The sequence below is a fragment of the Lytechinus variegatus genome, chromosome 1 (assembly GCF_018143015.1).
Source record: "Lytechinus variegatus isolate NC3 chromosome 1, Lvar_3.0, whole genome shotgun sequence".
In the NCBI taxonomy this organism is placed as follows: Eukaryota; Metazoa; Echinodermata; class Echinoidea; order Temnopleuroida; family Toxopneustidae; genus Lytechinus; species Lytechinus variegatus.
In genome coordinates, this window is record NC_054740.1 from 16,296,871 (window position 1) to 16,322,038 (window position 25,168).

The 25,168-nt window shown below is 34.1% G+C and overlaps 1 protein-coding gene across 2 annotated transcripts; it reads left to right on the forward strand.

Annotated features, from left to right (window-relative positions):
* Positions 1 to 2,632: 2,632 nt before the first annotated feature.
* On the forward strand, positions 2,633 to 24,357 carry LOC121407289 (amino acid transporter AVT3B-like). Of its 2 annotated transcripts, none has more exons than XM_041598278.1 (14): positions 2,633 to 2,888; positions 6,386 to 6,435; positions 8,485 to 8,773; positions 11,364 to 11,403; positions 12,746 to 12,811; positions 15,726 to 15,873; positions 16,459 to 16,536; positions 16,965 to 17,034; positions 17,641 to 17,705; positions 18,076 to 18,142; positions 19,795 to 19,977; positions 21,037 to 21,188; positions 22,477 to 22,536; positions 23,193 to 24,357. In XM_041598278.1, the coding sequence occupies exons 1-14, from the start codon at positions 2,784 to 2,786 to the stop codon at positions 23,275 to 23,277; spliced, it is 1,458 nt and encodes a 485-aa protein (XP_041454212.1). In that variant the 5' UTR covers positions 2,633 to 2,783; the 3' UTR covers positions 23,278 to 24,357. The 2 variants fall into 2 exon arrangements, with proteins under 2 accessions (XP_041454212.1, XP_041454221.1); XM_041598287.1 differs by having other exon boundaries at positions 2,634 to 2,888; positions 8,485 to 8,746.
* The last annotated feature ends 811 nt before the right edge of the window (positions 24,358 to 25,168 follow it).

Below are 25,168 nucleotides of genomic sequence, written 5' to 3' on the forward strand. Positions count from 1 at the left end.
ACGAGTGGATAACATGCATGACCATGGGGTTTTCGAAAAGCACCTGAAACAAATATTTTCCATGTTCTGAAAATGCATCCCTTAACTTAAAGGTATTGTTTAATTTTGTGAGCAGCCAATTTAAAAAATTCTCAAACCAAGATGAAACATGTGTACAAGTGCATGTATTAGAACTAATAAACCCTGAAAACAACCATTATTGAAAATGAAAAGCTAAAACTACAAGGCAAACCCCGATTATGTAAATAGGCGTCTTATAGACGCCTAAATAGTACACGTAACTGTATTGGATGAAATTAAGATGCTGTTTCCGGTCACTTTATATTTCAATTTTTGAAGCACTAAATAATGATTTTCGACCGCAATTTTTTCAGGGATTCATTTTTGTAACATATCATAGACACAGGTGACAAGTGTGACCTTCTATCAGATTTTTTAAAACTCAAACCAATGTTAAACAATCACTTTAACAAGTATTGGCGTGTGAAACCCTACCCTTAACAAGTATTGGAAACAAAATGGTACCCTTGACAAGTATACCCTGAATTGACCCCCTAAGCAAATCCAACGATATCTTAATTGTTATGTCATGGACATGATCAAAGACGTCAACTTCACCTTTACTTTAATTGTACCACCCCACACACCCTGCTCAAATCGGACCCTAATAACGTAGTGTTGGGTTAAAGTACATCCTTTATAAAGTATTTTTAGTCTTTTTATACCCTTGCAAATTGGACTGTAAACACAGTTTCCTCGCAAAATATATAGGCCTACCCCTTTTTCATGATTTTAGTGTTTTTGACACCCTTATTACGTTACGTACGTAATGTGCACTATCTTGAAAAAGAGATCCTTTTTACATGTTTTTGGGGGTCACACATGGTATCCACTCGTCAATGGAAACGGCCCCTTCCCCTGGGGTGCCGTTTGACTCATTGAACTTTTGGCTGTTTATTCAAATCACCTAAATTATTATTATTTTTTTTTGGGGGGTGACAATTTATTAGCAATTATTATAACAAACATATATGTGATATATTAGGTATGTATAAATACTGATGATATATTTTAGTACACTGATAGTTAAAAGATTTGTCTTGTTTTATTTTCTTCAGTGTCTGAGATTTCAAGTGGAATATTGTGTTTGATTCTGTTGAAAATGATTTTTATTCACATGGTCAGCTAGCATATGGTTTATTCCTAGATCATCTATAATGGTTAAATTATGGTTCTATATAATGGTTATAATGATTAAAACCATTGGTCGACTATCAATTTTGATCCATTTGCTAGTAGTATCACTTGGACTAAATCTATGTCATTTAATTTCATGCCCTGATGGCCTTATTTATCCCATCATATAGACTAAGTTATATTAGACCAAATAGATATTGGATGAAATTGGTATGATCTAACTGGAAATAAGATAAAATGGTCAAAAAAGAGAAAAAAGTAGAAATTACACCCCTCCAAAAGTAGACAAATTAGTTATAGATGGACTAGGATTAGACCATGTGGGATGAGACCAAATAGAACATAGGCAAAGTGGATGTAGATCAAAAGAATGGTGTGTGTGAGAGAGAGGGGGGATCAAGGTGTTGGGAAGAGAGACAGAAAGAGAGAGAGTTATCAAAATGCAGACTTTTTGTAGAAGCATGGTAATTCTGTTATCAAATTGATCAGAAGAGACTATACAAATTAATGACATTGCAATCATACATGTGTTCCAACTAAAGTTCATTTCTTAGTGAATAATTGATATTTAATTGAGGTAGGAATATAATTTTTTTCTTCAAAAATGGCTAGTATTTTATTCTTTTAACATTATAATTGTCTCTTTTCATTAAACTTTCTTTTCATTGCTTGAACTTCTTTCCATTTCCTTTATTTACGAGAGGGGGGGGGGTGGATCAAGAGGTGGGGAAGAGAGACAGAAAGAAAGAGTTATAAAATTGCAGACTTTTTGTAGAAGCATGGGGTAATTCTGTTATCAAATTGATCAGAAGAGACTACAGTATACAAATTAATGAGATCGTAATCATACATGTGCTCCAGCTAAAGTTAATTTCTCAGTTAATATAGTAGGAATATCATTTTTTTTCTTCAAAACTAGTATTTCATTCTTTTTAACATCTCTTTTTCATTAAACTTACTTTTCATTGCTCAATCTTCTTTCCATTTCCTATATATCTTTTTCTGAATTGTCTTCTCTTTCCTCTTCCCCGATATTTCTTCTTTCTTTCTTTCTTTCTTTCATTCATTCTTTCTTTCTTTTTTTCTTTCTTTTTCCATGCGCCTTATTGGAATGTTTGGCCCCTAAATGCATATGCACCCTCTCACTTGTTAGCTATAATAACACAATATCACGCACATTTTTTTCCAAAATAGAACATTACTGTGGTGGAAAGGGGGTGGACTGTGTTCCGGGGGTCTGTTAAAAGAAATTCTTTAAAAAAAGGTGTTCTGCATCGATCATGATCTTTGGAATGATTTTTAAATGTCAATGATTCATTTCTGCCATTGCCATGCATCACGATCGCCAATGTAGTCTATTTTCATTCGGCAATGCTTTGAATGTCATGTTCGTGCATTGGATTGCTATGAACAAGAAATGCGCAATCCCCTTTTCTTTCACAAAAAATCTTCGGATAGAGAATACCGGCTTATAACGTGTCGACGTAAACGTCATTTGCTGTCTTCGCGAAGACTTGGACCGAAGCTAGGGAATTCAACGAAAAATACACCTTTCTACGACAACGTTTTGACACAAAATAATCAAGATGCACGGTGGAAATGCTACAAGGTCCAGCGTTAAAATATTTGCGAATATTTTTATATCCTTCGTGGGAGCTGGCGTGCTTGGATTACCCTATGCATTCAAAGAGGTGAGTTCGCTTTCGCCCATACTTTTAGCGTTTAATATTTATCGAAAATTGCATGACGATGACTGTCAGAGTGTCATCTCGGGCCAGGCCGGGTTACCATCAGGTACGGTGCGGGCGGGCGCCGGCTCAGGCCTAGCCTACATGATCATGTATGCCATGGCGATGCAGATTGCAGAGTTAACAAATCTTTGACAAGGAAGAGAAGATTGCCCGGGGAAGAACAAGAAAAAAAGAAGGGACTTTAAAAATCAAAGGGGGCCTACACTACAGATCAAGAACAATGTTAACATTTCAACAACAAAATAAAATTGGGCATTTGCCATTATCATGAATTGATCATTACCTCGAGCAAAGTTCGTGCAGACTCCACTTCACTACCGCTACACTACACTTGCACTTCACCTACTTGAACTTCGAGATGGTGAACCATTTCGGACATTCTGATTCACAAAGGTGGGATGGAAATCATGTTTATCGTAAAAATCAAAGAAAAAAATTATAATGAGATTTCAAGATAATCAACTTATAATTTTTATAATTCTATCTTACTCTACACCCGTATTTCACTCCATGTCCATCCTCCGGTTTCCGGTTATCCTCAAATTGTGATTTTGGGCCAATATCTTTTTCCTCACATGTATTATTCACGGCCGATTTCAAAACATCGCATGCGATCGGTCGCAGGTCAAACCGATCGCATGTAATGTTTTCAAAGCGACCGATCGCATGCGATGTTTTGAAATCCCGAACATTGAGCCCCAAAACTCGCTCTGATATTTCGAGTGGCAAAGGTGGGGAAATAATGCGTATTTATAGTAAAGATTCTACATCTAAACTAACAAGAATAAGAAGCTTAATTCCTTTCTACACCCTATTCCCACTCCATCCTCCGGTTAGCCTCAAAATTGGTGATTTAGACCAACATGGAGTTCCTCACAAGTATAAATAATTTGCTTCTGATTTCAAAACATGGCATGCATATATGCACGAGGGTCCGAGCTCAGACCGTCGCACATGCGATGTTTTGAAATCAGCAGCAAATTATTTATACTTGTGAGGAACTTCACTCCAAATCCATCCTCCTGTTAGCCTAAAAATTGGTGATTTAGAGCCGACATGGAGTAGGTATGTGACAAAAAAATAAAAATCATGGAATTACATTGTAACCTAGTCCATTGGAAAGGGCTGAAAAAAAAAACATTTAAAATGGTATATTAATCATTACTCTAGGCCAAATATTAAGAGAGTTATGACTTTTTTAATATTAAAATCTGATTTAATTATTGCCATTGTCTACCATTGTGACCATTCAAAATGTGTAAAACTGACCAAAAAATGTTTTTTACCAAATTATACAAATTAATTTTACTGTATAAAACTGAGTAAAAGTTAACATGAAGTAACTTTTACTTTGTACATCTTGTATATAAACATTGTCCTTGTTTGCTGTAATTTTATTTTGATTTGTGGTAAAATATAAATTGTTCTATCATTGTAAATATGATATGATTGAAAGAGAATAAATGAAATGTATTGTTTCCAGGTTGTTTAGACTTTTTTTAAATCTCCATATAGACACACACTCATAATTGTAAAGTAAATAAATAAACTCAGATATATGTACAAAACAATGATTTTTCCTTCCTCTTTGAATACTAAAACCTAGATTATGCAAGCCCCAAATCCAGTTTATTTTTGTTTTCTCTTTTGCAGCATGTTACAGCAGGAGAAAATTACAGAAAAATTAGAACAATCCATAAAAAGGGGAAACAAACAAGAATATTTTTCAAAAAGTATATTACAAAAAAAAACAAAAATAATAAAAGAAATAGACCTCTAATTGAAATAAAACAAAAGAAAGAAAATGAAGAAAGAAAAAAACAAAGAACAAGAAAAAACATGAAAAAAAGAAAAGATTTAGAGAAAAAAAAAGAAACAAAAGAAAATGAAAGAAAAATGAATAAAACAAATTAATATAAATAAGGGGAATGGGGGGAAAAATCAAGCCATTACAAATATTTTTAGCAGCTGTGGCAACAGTCTATTCTGAATGAAATGTTATTAAAAGCGAAGCAAATGATTTTCACTTACCTTTTGGGAATGGCGCATTTCTATTTTATATCCTTTAGTTTGTATTATTATTTTTTTCAGTCGAAATATATTCTTTAATCAGGCAAATTCAATGGGAAGAGGTAGCCTATAAATGGTTTAACCACTAAAAAAAATGAAAGGAAAAAAATAAGAAAATGGCAAAAGTTATATCTGGAAAAAAGTGTGAGAAAAGTACTTCCCTATATTTGCCAAAATGCTGGAAAAATTCACATTTTTGTTTACTTTCTCAAGAGTAGTTTAAGAAGTCATTTATAAACAAGAAAGAAATTGTCTAATAACGGTGGAAAAAAATCTATTCATCTGGATTTACTTTGATTGAAACAGAGTTTCACGTCCGATCCGGGATGCTTCTTCAGCTCTTAAGAAATTGTCTGTTTATGTTTGGCTAGAAAAGACACAGCCTCGAAAGGAACCCAAGCATCAACATACATAAAAATGCACACGTGGGACTGTGTTGTACTTACGTGTACCTATGTACTGTCATGACCATGACTATGCAAACTTTGTGTGTATTTGTGTGTAGATCAACAAGAAGGGCACATGACGAACTGGCTTGCAATTTGAACTGTAGAAAGTTGATAAGTGTGTGCAATATCGGGAGAAAAATTGAGCTACTTTGAAAATTATCGGTCGCCCGATTCGGGCCACCAAAACTTAACATTTTTCAATAATGGTTGCCCGAGGTGAATTTTTGACTTCTCAACAAGGATGGATTTCCCTAGGAAATTCATATTTACAGGGTGAAATCGGTATGTTTCTCTTGATTTTATTTACGATGTATCTACATGTATGAACCTTTATACGCCTAATGCGTATGAAGAGGTTAAAAATACGTTAGTATAAATATGAAAAATGAGAGGTTTCTTACCAGACCGATCTCGTGTAGATCCTTCGATCCATTGGTAAACACCGCAAATACAATAGGCTTGACTCCTGACCCACTTCGTTATGACGTAGCTTCGATGTGCAATGTTACAAAATACAAAATTATTATTTAACAAATAATAAAATTAGAAACTTGAATATGAATAATTATAATAATCAAGTGTCATATTTTTTATTAGGATTAGAATGTGTATGAACATGCAGTGTATAGCATTGATAATTTCGTTAAACCTAGATGAGATTGATTTTTTTCCTGTTTTATTGTGCTAGATTAGAATGGCCATTATGAAAAAAAGTAAAAGTATGAATTATGAAAAATTAGATAGGCTCGATTGGTAAATTATTACAGTAAGAAAAATAGTTTTGGAGATTCATACATTACTGTACATACATGTATATTTTGCACTTCTTAAGTTTTGCAGACTGATTGTAGGTTTTTCATTTCATCATTTTCATGCATTTTTGTATTGGAATTTCTATTTGTTTTATTTTTCATGTAGGCTGGCATCTGGGAGGGGATTCTCATCATGCTGTTTGTTGCAGTTGTCAGGTAAAGAAACAATTTCATTGGGTCAGACCAGTAATCAGTATAGAGTTTGAGCTTTAAAATGATCAGTCAAACCTGTCTATAACAGCCATTTATCTATTGCAACCACATAACCCTATTCTTTTAGAGGTACCTTTCTATAGTAACAGCCTGTCTATAAACATGATATATTGTTAAAGGCCACATTTATTTTTTCCTTTAGTTGGTTGCCATAGACAGGTGAAGAGTGCTCATTGATCTACATGTAATTATAATGATGTTAGAAAACAAGGAAAGATATTTTTAGAGTATATAGCATACATGTAAAGCACACTAGGCAATCAGTTGGAATCCAAATTTCAAAGAAATTGTGATAGTAATTGGTAAAAATCCAACCCTGTATAAACTCATTAACATGCTTTGATAAGTAAAATAAAAATTCCAATTTATAGGCCTGTATAGCCTCCATTCAGAAATATTCAAAACCTTAATGACGTCAATATCAACTGCGACTGTACTTTGACTATAAGGATTTAAATGTTTCCAGTATTATGCAGTTTCATTTAGAATAATTATACTTGGAACATTCATATTTGATGCAAAATATGTTTTGTTAAAACTTGACAGATTATTTTTATTACTGTGAAACAAATTTTTTTCACCCAAATATATTTTGGACCTATTACACAAAAAATCCAGCTGGAACTCATTGATGTTATGGAAGGTCATATGTACATGTGGGCTCATTCAATCGTATTATATGTAAGATCTTCTTCTTCTTCTTCTTCTGTGTAGTCTGCTTCCTTCAATCCTGAAGATTCTTGCAGAACTTGGTGAGGTGTGTGTCACAAGGATAAAGTGCATGTGCCAAATATATACATGGTGCAAGTAAAAACAGATATTGATCTAGCTGTTGTTGCCTTTCGTCAGTTGCAGACGAAAGGCTTCGGTTGATGGTGCTGTCACAACATTTACTGGGAGAGTGTTCCACATCTTGATGGTTCTGGGGAAGAAAGAGCATTGATGTTGTTGGGTCCTTGATTGAGGCATCAGATATCCTTGAGTGTGAACAGCTCTTGTTGATCTGGTACATTTGGTGATGTATGCATCAGAGTTGAATGGGACAAGCTCGTTGTGGATCTTGTAGAACATCACAAGGCGAGAGATTTCCCGTCGTTGTTGAAGGGATGTCCATCCTAGCTCCTGCAGCATCGATGACACACTTGATGTGTTGTGATATCGATTCAGCGTGAATCTAGCTGCTCTGCGTTGGATCATTTCAAGCTTGTAGATGTTCTTGGAGGTTGATGGATCCCAGACAGTAGATGCATATTCCACCAAAGGTCTGACGAGTGATTGGTATGCTGTAGCTTTCAACTTGGGAGAGTTTACTCGCAGGTTTCTTCGTAGGAAGGCAAGGGTGTTGTTAGCCTTTTGACAAACATTGCTGATGTGACTGTTCCACTTCAGGTCTGATGTGATAGTGACACCAAGATACTTTGTTGCTTCTACAGGAGTAAGGATAGCATCTTTGAGTTTATACTGGTGTACAATCCTGTTTCGCTTCCTGGTGACTGTGATGACTTCACACTTATTGGTGTTCAATTCCATCATCCACTTACTGGTCCACTCACATAGTCTGTTGAGGTCTTGTTGTAACTGGTCAGCATCAGCATCTGACTGAACTGTGAGGTAGATGATAGCATCATCAGCAAACAGTCGAACTCTTGACTTGAGTTGATCAGGCAGGTCATTGATGTAGTAGAGAAAGAGACAGGGGCCGAGGACAGAGCCCTGTGGCACGCCTGAAGTTACGTCGACTTGAGATGAACTACGACCATCCAGGAGCACCTGCTGTTTCCTGTTATGAAGAAAGTTAGCAATCCAGCGGTTGTTATGTCCTCTAACTCCATAGAACTCAAGTTTCCGGAGAAGGCGCTGGTGACCGACCTTGTCAAAAGCCAAGATGTCTTGATCTGTTGAATATAAGAATACCATTTGCAGGTACATGTAACAGGGATATTGTCATAGTGAAGTGTGTATTTGATGAGGTCTTTATCTTTTTTACCAAAGCATGAAGGCCATGTTGTTATTAATCGACTGCAAGTACAAGCTAGAAGAGAGGAAAGAAGTCCGGAAGCTTTTCAAAGTATCCCCCATTCCAAGACCTGATGCAGAGAAAGGAGACGGGGGAGGAGGTGGAGGAGGAGACAAGGAAGAGATGGAGAACCTCATAAATGGAAACTCAGAAAATAGTGAAAAAGAAGTGGTAATGTGTGGAGAGTCCAATGGAGAGGTTCATGTCGTCTCAGGAAGCAAGAATTCCAAGACAGAGGTAAAAAAGTCTCGCCGTTTTCAATGCGTAAGTCTTTTTGATATCCATTGCATGCTGCAGTTATCATGCACTCATCATACCCTGGTAATGGCTGCTAATTGGTTAGTACCGGTACACTCATCTTTTCCATCATTTCTTTTTTACACTTAAAGAATATAGAGAGTGTAAGGGCGAAAATATCTTGGAGACTATATTTTGCAAGTGTGAATTTCAAGGTTTGGTACTCTTCCCTTTCAACCCCCCCCCAACCCATGTAACATCCAAGTTGTGATTAGATTTTATAAATATGAATACCATTAAACCACTTTCATGCAGAGGATATAGAATAAAAATTTGTTTTAATGGCCAAATCTTGCGATATTTCATAAAAATTAATTTCTATTGGGGCCCAATCAAAATAAGATATAATTTTCAAGTTTGTTTCAAAATCACTTCACAAGCATGAAATGTGTTTAAACTTTTAGGATATAGTCAGTAGCACCCTGATATCCCAATAAATGCTCAAAGAGCCCTTTTAGATACAAACATTAGATTTCACAAATAATCTTTGAAAAAATATGCACTTTTGTACTTGATTTGTTAGATGATTTATTGATGCTTTATACCTCAGTCAAATTTGCTCTACGGAGAGTCAGAACAGCCATTCATATTTTTTTGGTACCAGCTACGTAAAGGTGGTTTGAATAAAATGAATAAAACGGCTGTTTTTTTACTCTTTGTATGGCCAATGTAGAGCAAATGTAATTGAGGTATTACTATCAAAGGTGTACATAGGCTTTGAGATTACCATTAGATACCCAGTACAGAAATCTCATCCTTTATTGTATATTTCAAGATAATCTCTGTTCGCAACATAGTTATCTTTTCACTAAAGCCTGGCTAGCACCTTTTCATTCTGGGCTTGCGTTCAGCTGTTTATTGCCCGAACCTGGGCAAGGCTACACAATGCACTGAAACAAGCTTTATATTGGAGGTCAATATGCAGACTAAATTTGCAGAAGCCTTGCATCTAGCTCAGTACTTAGTGATTTTTTCAAACACCCAAAACTGAATGCAACCAAAAGTCTTAAAAGCAAAGACAAGTGACAACAAGAAAATGCATGCAATGACGCGCAAGGATGAGCAACAACGAGCAACAGTGAGTATCTTACGTATAGGCCAACGCAGTGTTACTGTTTGATTTACCTAGATTTACCTTGCTTCAGCTCGCATCACTTCGTTTTACTCCACCCAACTCTGTACCAGCTCATGATAATTGAATATTTTGCTGTGTAGTATGCTGCGTTGGCTGTGTAATGCTTATTTCGGCTAACTCGGCAAAATTCAGAGGTGTGGGCCAGGGGGCCGTTTCATAAAGCTGTACGTAAGTTAAGAGCGACTTTAAGAACGACTGGTGATCCTTTCTTACGCGCTAAACCGTCGCCAATGAATATGCCATTTACCACAAGAAAGGATCACCAGTCGATCTTAAAGTCGGTCTTAACTTATGAACAGCTTTATGAAACACCCACCCGGCTTCACCTGTGCTTCCGCATGTAATCAAGCTGTCAAAGTTACAAAAAATGGCTTACAAGTACTTACTAGTCTTACCAGAACAGGAGGATTGATGTGCCTTCTGAATGATCATACTACTTCTTTGATTTTTAAATTCCAACTTTGGTTATTATTCTATCATTACTCACTTTAACATCAGTCTCTTTAAGAATCTTGTCATCTTTTCTCTATCAATCTCACCAATCTTAGCACTTATACTCAAGAAATTGTTGAAGTCTTTTGTTGCATCTAAGTCTCGTCATGGAACATTTTCTTAAATTGTAGCCAAACTTTTACTTGAGGACAAAGCCAAAACAAAAGGTCCTGTCATCGATAAAGGAAAAAAAAATGAAAAAGAATTTCATTACACGTAACTGCACTGCAGTCTTTAACAATTTGTTCTTTCAATCTTCTAATTCTCTATTCGGTATCAAAATAACTGTTGGAAGAGAAAGGGAGTCTGTTTACACTTTTTATCACATTGACACTGTACAATTTATTCTGTATTCGTGCACAGGTATGAATTTATAGTTTGCTTTGTATAATACTTTGTTGTTTTTCTATCTTTTTACCACAAATATTTTATACACATACAGTTTACTTACATGTACATGTAGCTTGTATTTTCACCTTATACACACACATAACTTTTCTGAATTGTAAAGGGTTGAGAAGTTGAAGCTAACATTAGATACCACCTTTAAATATACAACCGTTTAAAACAAAATTCTTTTATAAACACATACATGTAGCTACTTTATAGCCTACCTTGGGAAATACAATGTACATTACATGTACTTCGATAAATGAACTGATGAATTCTAAACACCAGGACTTAGATTCATTGACATACTGGTGAAACATCAGTAAGTACTAAATACAAACGTTGGCCGTTGTGACTATTTCAATGAAGAGTCTCTTCATTACTTGATTATATTTTGTTTTACATTGAAAGGTTATATATATTTTGCTCATTGTTCAAGTATGGTGCGACAGCTCATATCTTTTTGTGTGTGTTTTTTTAATAAAGTGTTGTATAAAAAAAAAACTTTAATGTTTAATTTTACTTGTGTTTTTTTTTCAGGAAAATGAGCATTTGAAGGAGTTAAATTATGGAGATCTTGGTAAGTGTAGATAGAATGAAGTCTTGTGTTCCCATTGTATTGTATGCATGCATGAGACCTATAGATATTGCTATTTCATAGTGAAAAATAAAGTTTCTTGCTGGTACAATTAATCACACAATACATGTGTGTCATTAAATAACTAGGAATTTGTTTTCTTCTTCTTTTTCTTCTGGTACATGTAAACGTGTAAAACAATGCTATTAAATAAGTAGGGGAAGACGGGGTAAGTTGAGCATAGGGGCAAGTTGAGCCACCAGCCCTAGGCCAATAATGAATGAGTCAGACATTGTGGTGGTGTCATGTATTGATGACCCATAGCATAACCCCTAACCCCACCACATTGTTTCCAACTTTGAAACAAAAAGTAGTTTTTTAGAGGGAAACATATGAATTTCAGCCAAAAAAGTAAAAAAGAGTGTGAAATAGATAAGTGCTTTATAAACACACACATCTTTGAATATAATAAAGACATGATAACAATATTATTAGTCCAGGTATGGATCTTCATTCTTGTCATAGTCTTTTATATGATGGATGCATAATAAATTTGTGGATACAAAATTATCGCACTAAGTTCGGACTGGGGTAAGTTGAGCCAAACAGCATGGGGCAAGTTGAGCCATGGTAATTCCTATGGTAATGTATCTTAAAAACAAACAAACCATAAAAATAGATTGAAATGCAGGCTGAAAGGAGCAAATATACATGACTGCTCTTTTCCTTTTACAGGATGTTAGTATTTATAGAGAATTAGCAAGTGAAAAGACTTTAAACAAAAAATTGACATGCTGGTTCTCCCCCATACATTTTGTACTTAGTTTTTGTGGCTCAACTTACCCCAGAAGGTGGCTCAAACTTACCCCATATATGGGGCAAGTTGAGCCATTTGACATCGGTTTTTTCAAAGGTCACGATGACTTTCAGTGTTGGGGTAGAAAGTTATATATAAGTGGAAAATATTTCAGAAGAATGAAATTTCAAGGCAAGGTACTTATTTCGACAAGATTATTAATCATATCAATTCTAACATGCAAAAAGCAAAAACTGTCACAACTTACCCCGCCTTCCCCTACATTGTGAAATGTAGAAAACATTCAGTAACCATTTGTTGCAACTTTTATATTCAAGATGTTACATGTACATGTATTATTGAGTAAACTTCAAGCTCAGTCATTTTTCTGTCATGATTTTTATTTAACATGTTTTCATATTGCTTGCATAATTCATTACAGATTTCTTCTGTCTTGTGATATTTATGAAAATTTTGTACAGTTGATATGAAAGTATGTAAAATGAATATATGTACATTTTCCATGAACTCTTTCATTTTTTTGTACAGCTTATTATGCTATTGGAAGCAAAGGAAGGTTGATTGTTGAGATGTCAATAGTCATTTCTCAAACAGGTATGTACTAAAATGATCCAATGAATGTGCATGATGTCAGTATGTTACTCGCATTTATATAAAATGTCTGTATTTGTGTTTTGTATTAAGAATTAGACCGTAATCATGAAATTAATTTATTTTGATAGAGCAATGGTTGTGAGATTCATTAATAGTTGACATAATTATGAGGTGTTCATACATGTACATGTAATGATAATGTGATGCATGCATTATCACACAGTATCTAAAATTTATTATATAAGTTTTTAAATTGTGTGACATGTGAGCATGGCCATTACTTGTGAATCTAATCACACTTATTACTGTGTGTGAACAAGGCTTATTTGTTATGGCATCCAGTGCATAGAACTAGGACATATGTGTATATCCTTCTCAAAACATATGGTACCAGTATTATTAGAGTCATTTCATTGAAATAGTAGCACACATAGCACACATATTGACTTTGAGACAGGAGTGAAGTGTATTTTAACATGATTTATTCACGTACATGTATATACAGTGCGTCCCAGAAAAACGAAACCGAGATTAGCGATCATTTATCATTACTTAATCATAAATAAAATAGACAAATGACCTACCAATTTAAAGCTTAGAATATCCTCTTTCATCTGATATTACTTAGATTATTTCTCATTCACGCATGAGTGAGCAAAGAGAATTTGAAGAAAGGATATCAAAAACTAATTTGGCGGGGGGTATCTGGGTTCCAAAAAGAAAACCACATTTTTGAAAAGTTCAATATCCCCTCATCAATTTGATACCTAAATTACAGAAAATGGTTGAGGAATAAGAAAGTTCTAGTTATTTGAAATAAGGCATGAATTTCAGTAATTTCGTAAAATGAAGAGGTTTTACAGGCTGGCTTTCAAACTCACTCGACACTCCGTTTTGTTGACAATCAGCCATGCATTAAATCTATTGTTCACCATGCGAAAGCTTCTGTGGGAAACCGGTGAAAACACATTTATCTCATGAAATTATGGAAATACAAGCCTTATTTTAAATGACCAGAGCTTTTTTATTTCTTGACCATTTTCTGTAATTGAGGTACCAAATTAAAGAGCAGATATTGAACTTTTCAAAAATGTGGTTTTCTTTTTGAAACCCAGATACCCCCCTCCAAATGAGTTTTTGGTATCCTTTCTTCAAATTGTTTTTGTTCACTCATGCGTGAATAAGAAATAACCTAAGTAATATCAGATGAAAGAGGAGATTCTAAGCTTTAAATTGGTAGGTCATTTGTCTATTCTATTTATGATTAAGTTATGATAAATAATCGCTAAATCTCTGTTTCGTTTATTCTGGGACGCACTGTACATTGTAATATTTGTGTCTTCTGGTAATGCATTTGGTCATATAAAGTGATATACAGGTACATGTACATGAAACAAGTTATTTTGGTAGTCATTCAGTCATATGTGTAATGAAAGTCTGATGCCAGTGCACAAGGTTAGGGAAATGTTTTTGAATGAAAGAATTTCCTGTTTGTTAGATTATCTACTTCACATCTTTGCCAATGTGTTTAAATTTTTCTTCTTTGTGAAATATGAGAACAGGTGGTAAAATGTGATAATTATATCTGTATTAGAGAGAGAATTATACTCTATGATCAACTCAACTTGATAAATTACATGTAAACATTATGACCTCTGTGTGTAATTTAGTAAAAGTATTGTGAAACATTGTTTGTAATATTGAAAGAGAATTATGCTCTATGATCAACTTGATAAATTACATGTAAACATTATGACCACTCTGTGTAATTAAGTAAAAGTATTGTGAAACATTGTTTGTAATATTGAAAGAGAGAATTATACTCTATGATCAACTTAACTTGATAAAGTACATGTAAATATTATATTATGACCTCTGTGTGTAATGTAGTAAAAGTATTGTGAAACATTGTAATATTGACAAAAAAATCCACCAATTTGTTCATAAATTTTTATAAACCTTATAGAAGGTCATTGAAATGTAGCCAAAGTAATAGTTTATACTCTTACATTTTTGTTTGAATATCATCTACATGTAGGTGCATGTGTAAACAAACAGTGATTCAAGAGGAACTTAGATTCAATTTTGAGAGAACTATCTAATTCATGGTCATCACAAGTATAATTGACGGATTCTGCACAATAATTTTCTAGAAAAACAAAATAAGTTGCAATGTAAAAATAGCACCTCACGTGCATTTGTTTTAAATTTAGTTCAAACCATTTGTTTTGATTATTCAATGTTAATGGCATAACATGACTTGATCTGTCCTTATTAGGGATTTAAGAGTTTCACTCTCCCCCCCCCTTTTTTGGGGGGGGATAAAGATACGACTGTGAATATAGTTCTTTACAGACGGATGCTCAGTGGACAGGGTGAAATATTCTAGGTATACATGTAGCTTAGCTTGTAGATTAAAGTGATTGGTTAACATTGGTTTGACTTTAAAAAAATCTGAGCTAGAAGGTCACACTTGTCACCTGTGTCTGTGTTATGTTACAAAAATGAAGCCCAGAAAAAAATTGCGTTCGAAAATAATTATTTAGTGCTTCAAAAATTGAAATATAAAGTGACCGGAAACACCATCTTAATTTCATCCCATACACTTATGTGTACTATTTAGGTGTCTATAAGACGCCTATTTACAAAATCGGGGTTTGCCTTGTAGTTTTAGCTTTTCATTCTCAATAATGGTTGTTTTCAGGGTTTATTAGTTCTAATACATGCACTTGTGCACATGTTTCATCTTGGTTTGAGAATTTTTTAAATCAGCTGCTCACAAAGTTAAACAATACCTTTAACTTACATTAACTATATAATTTAATACTCGCATGAAGTGCTGTGACATTATTGCCCAGTCGCTCTGTTTTTTCATGTTTCTTTTCTCTTATTTTGTTCATTTTAAACCTTTCAGGTTTTTGTTGCAGTTATTTGATATTCATCTCATCAAATCTGGCAGCTCTCTTTCAGCATCTTACTATGTATCATTATATAGTGTTCATGCTTCCTGGGTGCTGTGCTTTATCTCTTCTAAGACATCTCAATAAATTAGCATTGTTCAGGTAAAAAGACATTTTTCTCAAAAGATGAACTTTATTTAGAAAAAAATAAATTGATTGTACATGTATCTTTACCATAATGCTGATTGAATGTCTCTATGTGGGAGTTATTATTTAATTCTATTGGAAAATTCCACTGGGAACAGAAAATGTATAGAATGGTAATTAAATGCAAGGCTACATGTATTTAGATAATGATATTGTTGGCACTTTGATCAGTCATTGGTACATGTATGCAGAAACCAATATTGTTGTTGCCTGTATTTCTGTGTATGTATATCTCATTTTATGAAAAATAAGATCAAAGAAGTTTTCTTGTTCGAAATTAAAAGATTCCCCTCGTTTTGTAGGGTTTGGATGATATAGTAAACAAAAATCTTTCATTATAATTTTTTGGTTTGTGTGTGAAAATGTTAAATCATTTTAATGTTGCTATTAGAATTTTCCCCCTATAATTACTATCAAACTAATGATCTCTGAAGATTTACTTACACAGTAATGCTGATAGCATAGAAGAAGTTTACCATTTGTGATATCACAAAAGCTGCCTAAAATTGTTTTCTTTTCTTTTCCATTTCTCCATTGTAGCTTGATGGCAGACTTTGCCAATGTTTTTGCATACACAGTTGTGTTTTGGTTTGACTTTGAACACATACACAATGTACCGTAAGTAATCCAGTAAAATCTTATTTAGAAAATCATTTCATTTTGGAGTTTGGAAAAAAAAACTATGAGAAAAATCCAAGAAATGTATATATAGAATAGTTTGTTTACTATTGTGTACAAATTATATTTTTTTTCATTAGTTTGATTTTTCGGGGGGGGGGGGGATGGGGAGTTAGGGATTGGAATTGGTCATTATGTGTCAAATAGTACATTACTAATTGAAACTGAATCATATAACTTGCTTGATATTATGCAAGAAAATGAAACTTAATTGTCCTGTTCAAGCATTAATTTTGTATTACACAGAAAATGTAATAATGTTATCATAAAAACATATGTACTGTGTGTACTGGTATGTCTTTTATTTGTAATAGATATGACTCATAGTCATTGACTGTAATTCCTTTTGCTTTATGTTTCATGCACAGAATTCATCCAAAGACAATGTCATTAGAAGGCTTTCCATTCTTTTTAGTGATAGCATTCTACTGTTATGAGGTATGTATGTTTTTTATATGAATCAGTCGTTTGAAATATTCTGTTATTGTGTCATTGGCACATGATTAAAATCTTAGAATAGTTTTATTTTTCATTCTCTGACTCCGGAGTTGTTGTTTGAAGGATTGCATGGTGATGAGTTAGGAAATCGAGTTCGCCTCCTGCCATGCAACTCCATTTGCCGACTCCAGCCAGCCTTTTCTCATCTACTCAAGCCTCTCACCCTGCTACACTCATTTTTGTTTACAGTCCTTTTAAGGACTATACACTCATTTCCAAAGAAACGTTCTATTTCCCAACCTCCACTTTCCATGTCACTTCTATTTCTATCTTTTATCTCAGTCCTACTCCTTCCAGGACTTTACATATGGTGTACTGTAAACCACTTCTGCGATTCTGGAGTCATTATTTTCTCCATGACCTCTTGCTGAAATTTGCTTTGTGTTTGAATATATCATTCCCACTGTTGCAACCACCCTCTCAAAATCAAAATGAAATAGTAGCTGTGCTACCTTTTGAAAATTCTGTGATTTTCCAGTATATATATATTGATTAATTGTAATGTTAGTTTCTGTAATCGTTTGCTCTTTCCCCATTATTCAATAGGGAGCTGGAATGATTTTAGATCTTGAAAGTTCCGTAGCTATGGAGAAAAGGGAAAAATTTAGATCGTAAGTATCACTTTTATCTAATAATATGCCCTGTGTTGAAGTTCTCTTGATTTGTAGGAAAGCTTTATATTCATAGTGAATTGTAATATGTGGTGATGATAAAAATATTCCACTTTTATATAATGCTTATTACATTTCTATATGTCTTTTTTATGTGATTTCGGTTTCTGGCTTGCCCTCCCACAATGTGTTCATGAACTTTTAGTATTAATTTAATTCTGGAAGATTTCTATGAAATATTTAAAGTTTTTTTTGTATGAAGAAAAAATGTCATTTTATTAGTCTTGTGCATTATAATAATCCTCAATTTAAGAGATTTGTCAGATTTTATTTTGAGAAGTATTTATTAGATAATTCCTTTCTTTGACAGGATATTCAAATTGGCAATTGCTTCAATGACAAGCTTATTTATTGGGTTCGGAGCCTGTGGGTATTTGGTAAGTCCATAAAAATAATCATAAATTATCCAATATTGCCAATAATTTGTATGTTAAGGGACCGTGTTTTGAAAATTGTCAACAATTTCCACTTTGCTTTAACCCTATTAGCATAATGGAAGTATTAACTGACTACACATTGGGAAAATATGTAATTTTTTTATGAAATCATACTGAAATTTGGATCAATGATCCTGAAAGTTAATCTTATCTATATAATTATCACAATCACTTAAAACAGTATTATTTTCATCCAAACAATGTAACAGAAACTTCACTTTATCTCCTGAAATAGTTTATACCTGCTAACAACATTTACTCGGTTAATATTGTAGCATTTTCTCAATTCTGTATTATGCTTTAAATAGATATTCAACAAAGCCTAAGATACATTTAATGGCAGCTTTTTGAAAGAATCACACTCTGTCAATTCCTATTCTTCAATATCTGCATTCCTGGTGATAGCTGCTGATATTTCCTGCATGCATTGAAGTCTCAAACATGATTTTTGTCAACCTGTTGGAGACTGAGCTGGCATTTATAGGGACTGGGAGCACTAGAAAATGTGTATTAAAGCATAATAGTCTTTGACCCCTGTTACATCTGAAAGTTTCCTACCCGAGACCCGACCGAGTCCACTTGCAACCTTGACTGGACTATTGGTGGATTAGCTTCGCGAACGGACCGAGTCCGAAATGTGGTCTGTTTACATCACAGCGTTGATTCCCTCCCCATCAGTATGGTTTCGAGCGGTATCCGATATTGCTGACACCAAAGTGCACTCTCGATCTAGGCTTTGAATAATTTGCGCGCGCTAATTGAAGTTGTTTACATTTCGTTATTCTGGAAGAATGCTGATGATCCCAGCAGTCGTTAAACTTGAAAAGGATACGTTCAAAATGCTTCCTTCTTTCCACTCAAATCAAAAACTTTATCAATCCCAATTCACATGTCGCATGCCGCAGAACATTCGAAGAACGACGGGGCTGGGGAGGGGATAGCGCGCGCTATGACGTAATTTGACAGCTGGCGAACGGACCGAGGTAGGTTTGAAAGCTTGTGTGCGTTTACATCTACGAATCGGTGGACCGGGGCCGGCCCGATACCTAGCCGAGACTACCTCTGGATGTGGTCTCGGGTAGGTTCGCTAAAAGGTGGCCCGAGGTAGGTTTGGGATGTTTACATCTTTTCGACCCGAGGTAGGCCCCGGGCCGGCCCGAGGTAGGGAATCTCTCAGATGTAACAGGGGTCTTTGATGTGGTCTGTTACCTTCTTCCATGTATTGCCAAAATCCCAGGACTTGAATCTTAAAATATCTGAGGATGTGGATGGTTGATCAGTCAAATGATTTCCTTGGCTACTATAGCTATATCTTTCATTGTATTAAACTTTGGAAAAAAATGGGTTTTTTTCTTCAATTATGTAAAAACTTTTATGTGGATAAGCGACATTAGATAATTTTTGTTCATGGCTGCTTTTTAGATTGAAATTGTAATTTATTTTAAACTAGAGGTACCTAGATGAATAATTATCTAAATTCATCCTTATTTTTCTTTAAAAAAATTGAAATGGTGTCTTTTCAAACCGAGCACTTCAGATAAATTAATTTCTTAGTTCACTGTTCTGTTTTCTTTGACATCTTTCATTGACAGTCTTTTGGTCCTGAAACCATGAACATCATTACTCTCAATCTACCAGATGGTGTATTACCCCATGCTGTACAGGCTCTATTATCATTCTCTTTATACTTCACATACCCTGTCATGATGTTCCCTGTTATAAGAATCATGGAGAAGAGATTGATAAATGACCCTAATAATGAGGTTATTAAAGGGGTAAGTCTGAACCTTATTTTCTTGTACTCAGCAATGTTGGTATAAAGGTAACAACCTCATAATTCAAGAGGAGTGTTTCATAAAAAAATTAAGTCGAACTAAATAAGATCTAAAATGAATAACTGGGTCCGGTAACACAAAGGTTAGCAATTGATCGTATGCTTGATTTTCATGATTGATTGTACATTGTAGTCAATGCAATTAATCTTAAAAAAACATTCTACGATCATTGCTAAGCTTTGTGTTATGGGCCCCTGATGGGTTTTTTCATAAAGCTGTTCATAATTTATGAATTACTTTATGAACGATTGGTGAGCCTTTCTCATGCTACATGGTATATCCCTATGTAGCTGTCTTGGCTCCTAAGAACACGTTCCAGTCGCTGGTAAAGTTGTGCGTAACTTAACATATAGCTTTATGAAACACCCACCAGGGGCCCGTTTCATAAAGAGTTTCAACTGTTGTAACTTTGTCATTATGGCAACTACCATGGCAACTTTGATTGGCTTCTGAGCCCTGTTCCCACGGTAGTTGGCATAATGGCACAGTTACAATAGTTGTAACTCTTTATGAAATGGGCCCCCTGGAGAGTGTATCATTAACATTTTCGTCTGACTAACCTGACAACTTTCCTTGATTTTGATTGGCTGAGAAGCACTGTTACTATGGTAACTGTCAGATAAAACAGGAGTTGTCGGATAAAATGTCTGGCAAGTCCTTTCTTGAAATTCTTCCCTGGACCTTTTCACTGTCATCTAGATATGTCTACTTATCCATAATTATGATATTGTATAGTGGATTTTTTGTGAACTAATTTGTTTACTCAAATTTTTTTTTTAGTAGGGTGGCTCAATCAGTAATTGGCATACTGCTGTCCATAAAGTTCTTTCATGAACTTACGTGATATGAAATGATAACAAAATCTGTAGCATGTGTAAAGGTACATACATGGCTATCCATTCAATTTGACAGAGTCTATGAGTTATTGCTGCTCTTTTAATAATTTGGAAGGAATTTTACATATCTATTAAAGTCATGTTTCATTTTATATCTCTTTAGAATTTTCTGCGACTAGGGATGGTTTTATTGACTGCTGTGGTGGTGGTGTTAATACCAAACTTTACTACCCTCATGGCATTAGTGGGGGCGACATGTTGCACCCTCTTAGCATTTATTCTACCGGGGCTTATACATTGGAGGATATTCCAAGAGTAAGTTACTTTTACAATCATTTACATAAATTTTTAAATTGGAACAGATTTCACTTATTATTAGTGTACTATTTTCGACATATTCTTTCAGTATTTAAAATTTTTCATTGATATAAAATTTTGATTTTATATGTCTGTATTCATGAAGAAACCTTGGGAAATTAAATTCAGCCCAAGATACAATACACGTTTATCATTATTCAAGCAATTCTTTGCATGAAGGTGTCATTTAATCAAATTTTAGGGTTCAAAATTGAGAGTTCCTATTTAATTCCTGCATATTGATGAGGTACAAGGTTTATGATAACAAAATTCTGTATGTACATGTATGTTTGATCAAGAGTAATATTATGTTTATTTAGCTGTGTTCAGTTTTTACAATGTTAATATATATTAATACATATTTATCATAACTCAAGTCATTCTTTGCATAAAGTTGTCAACAAATCAAATTTTAGGGTTCAAAATTGAGAGTTCCTATTTAATTCCTGCATATTGATGAGGTACAAGGTTTATGATAACAAAATTCTGTATGTACATGTATGTTTGATCAAGAGTAATATTATGTTTATTTAGCTGTGTTCAGTTTTTACAATGTTAATATATATTAATACATATTTATCATAACTCAAGTCATTCTTTGCATAAAGTTGTCAACAAATCAAATTTTAGGGTTCAAAATTGAGAGTTCCTATTTAATTCCTGCATATTGATGAGGTACAAGGTTTATGATAACAAAATTCTGTATGTACATGTATGTTTGATCAAGAGTAATATTATGTTTATTTAGCTGTGTTCAGTTTTTACAATGTTAATATATATTAATACATATTTATCATAACTCAAGTCATTCTTTGCATAAAGTTGTCAACAAATCAAATTTTAGGGTTCAAAATTGAGAGTTCCTATTTAATTCCTGCATATTGATGAGGTACGAGGTTTATGATAACAAAATTCTGTATGTACATGTATGTTTGATCAAGAGTAATATTATGTTTATTTAGCTGTGTTCAGTTTTTACAATGTTAATATATATTAATACATATTTATCATAACTCAAGTCATTCTTTGCATAAAGTTGTCAACAAATCAAATTTTAGGGTTCAAAATTGAGAGTTCCTATTTAATTCCTGCATATTGATGAGGTACGAGGTTTATGATAAGAAAATTCTGAATGTACATGTATGTTTGATCAAGAGTAATATTATGTTTATTTAGCTGTGTTCAGTTTTTACAATGTTAATAAAAGTAGAATGATATTGATCGTTCATGTTTGTTTTCCTTGCAGGTCTCGTTCATGTTTTGCCAAGATTTTAGATGTACTACTCATATTTATGGGTTGTTTAGCGTAAGTTTTTGATCTTTCAGTATTTTATTGATGCAAGACAAATTTGATATCATTTTATGCTATTAACTTACACACATCATTAATAGTTGCAGAGCATGAATATTTGAGGGTTCACATTATTGTCCTTATTTACATGATATTTGATGCTCCAACTTCAAAGTTCATAATGCACATTTTATAAAAGCTTATTCAGTGTGTACATGCGAGCTTCATGTATTAGTTGTGTATATTGACTAAATTTCTGTGGCTATTTGACAATTTTCAGTCATTTTTTCAAGGGAAAATAGACATGCATATGTGCATGCTTAGTTCTTTATACTGCCACTAAAAATTGTTCTGTGATGACAACTTTCATGACACTCAGAGATTCTGAGAAAATCTTGTAAATTATGAGTTTATGGAGGAGGAGGAAGCGATGATAAGTGTACAATGTAGGTTGTCTGATTTGTGTACTCTAGAATACCCCTCCCCCTTTTCATGTGCAGCTACAATGTATTCAACATTTCTTTACAACCTGTTTTATTTGAGAAACAAAGATTACTTGCACACGTTTTCTTCTCATTGTGCTATATTGAAGTTGTAGGTTTTGGCTTACTTCCGTATTGTAAATTATAATATGCTTTTATTTCTGTTATTCCTTTTGTTTAATTCATCAGAACCGTTCTAGGGACGATAGATGCCCTGAAGAGATTGTTTCCTTCCCTAGATCCCAACCACACAGTTGTAGATACTGGAATATGAAGGCTGTAATCAACATCCCATCCAACAAGCAAAGACCAAATAGAGTTCAAGTTATAGATTAGCTAATGATTGTGTGCTATGTGATGAGAGAGTTTAATGTGGGTTGGGGATGGGGAATCCCTAGTCAGTCACATCTCAGCAATGATAACCTGGGGCCAGTAACACAAAGCATAATCATTGATTTTGGGACTGATTTTCACAATTGATTCCATTGGTTAATATGTGCAATCAGTTGTAAAAATGATAAGTACGATCACATGCTATTAAGGTTTGTGTTCTGTGAGGCTCAGGCATGTCTCTTATTGGCTCCTTTCATTAATAATAAGGTCTGTCTGGACAAGACTAATTACTGCATTCTGCATAATAAATCACTTATAATACTGACAAAATACCATTCCATTTCATTACTGATGAGAAAATGCATGACTTTTTTTTATTTATAAACATTGAATATGTGATGCATAGAATCATTATTATGTTGATCAATTTGACGGAAAGCACAGATACATGCAGGGAGTGATGGAAAATGATTTTCTGTTCTCTGTATTGTTACTGCTATACTTTTGAATGGATCAAATTCAAAACAAATGGATCAAATTCAAAACAGGCATTGTGGAAAATGGATAGTGCAACTGAATTTAATTTGAAGTTAAAATCTAATAAGATGTAATGTTGGTACCTAGACATTTTCACATGACAAATAATGCTGTATATTAATTGAGTATATGTGTACATCTCAACATGATTGGAACTGGTATTCACAAAAGAAAAATGATAGTGAAGATTAAATGTGCTGAATGCTAAACAGCATGAACAGGTCTACGATTGACATATAATTTGGTATTATTGATGTGACTTCGCTATAAATAATTACAGGCGCTGATCCAGAATCAGACTTTTGTGGGGTGCGACTTTGTCAAAAAAAGTTGACAAGCAAATACAAAGAAAAAGGAATAAATGCCATTTTTCAGGATGTGCACTGAAGCCAATCTATAGGATGCACCATTATATTTTCAAATTATACGGGATAGGGTATTTATATTGCGCACATATCCACCTTGTTAGGTGCTCAAGGCGCTCCTATATTACCCGGCTAAGCTAGGCGTTCATAGCGCACACAGCTTTTTAAGGAATTACTTCCTACCGGTACCCATTTACCTCACCTGGGTTGAGTGCAGCACATTGTGGATCAGTTTCTTGCTGAAGGAAATTACGCCATGGCTGGGATTCAAACCCACGACCCTGTTTCAAAGTCCGAAGACTAATCCACCTGCACCTTCCGCCACCCCAATGGATCTGTGCCAGATATAAATCCTTCAATTTCTACAAGATACACATTACAATTCATTTGATGAAAATTTGACATTTAGAGATTATTTTTTAATTCAGTATAAAACTTTTGTCTTTCTTGCACAAATGGTAATACTAAATGATCCTTCAGGAAAATGTTGATTCTACAATAAAAATGGCCCATTCAGGACCAAATGAATTTGGCAATACCCTTCTTGTTTCAAACATAAAATTTATGATTTTGGAGGTATGATAGTATGCTTGATTTTTAAATATTTTCTGATATTTATTAAGAGACCAATTGTGAAGAAACTGGGATAGGATAATCAATATTCGAGAACTTTAATAAAATGACATGCAACTCCTGAACCAGGACTCAGCAGCCAATCAGAATCAAGGTTGCCATGGTAGTTGCCATAATGGCAACGTTACAACAGTTGCAACTCTTTATGAAACGGACCCCAGGAGAGCTAAATTTTGACTTCAGAGTCGCGATGTACTCCATGGAGTAGAAATTTTGCAGACTTAGTATATTAATTTAAGAAGAGGGTTAATGATATCTCTTTATTTTGTGTTATTTTCAAAATCTTTGTAGAAGCCA

Bases quoted from the DNA above. Each gene is read 5' to 3' on its own strand.
- LOC121407289 (XM_041598278.1), top strand. From the start codon at position 2,784: ATGCACGGTGGAAATGCTACAAGGTCCAGCGTTAAAATATTTGCGAAT. The intron at 2,889-6,385 runs GTGAGTTCGCTT...TTTTTCATGTAG, and splicing joins TACCCTATGCATTCAAAGAG to GCTGGCATCTGGGAGGGGAT. The intron at 6,436-8,484 runs GTAAAGAAACAA...TTTTTACCAAAG, and splicing joins CTGTTTGTTGCAGTTGTCAG to CATGAAGGCCATGTTGTTAT.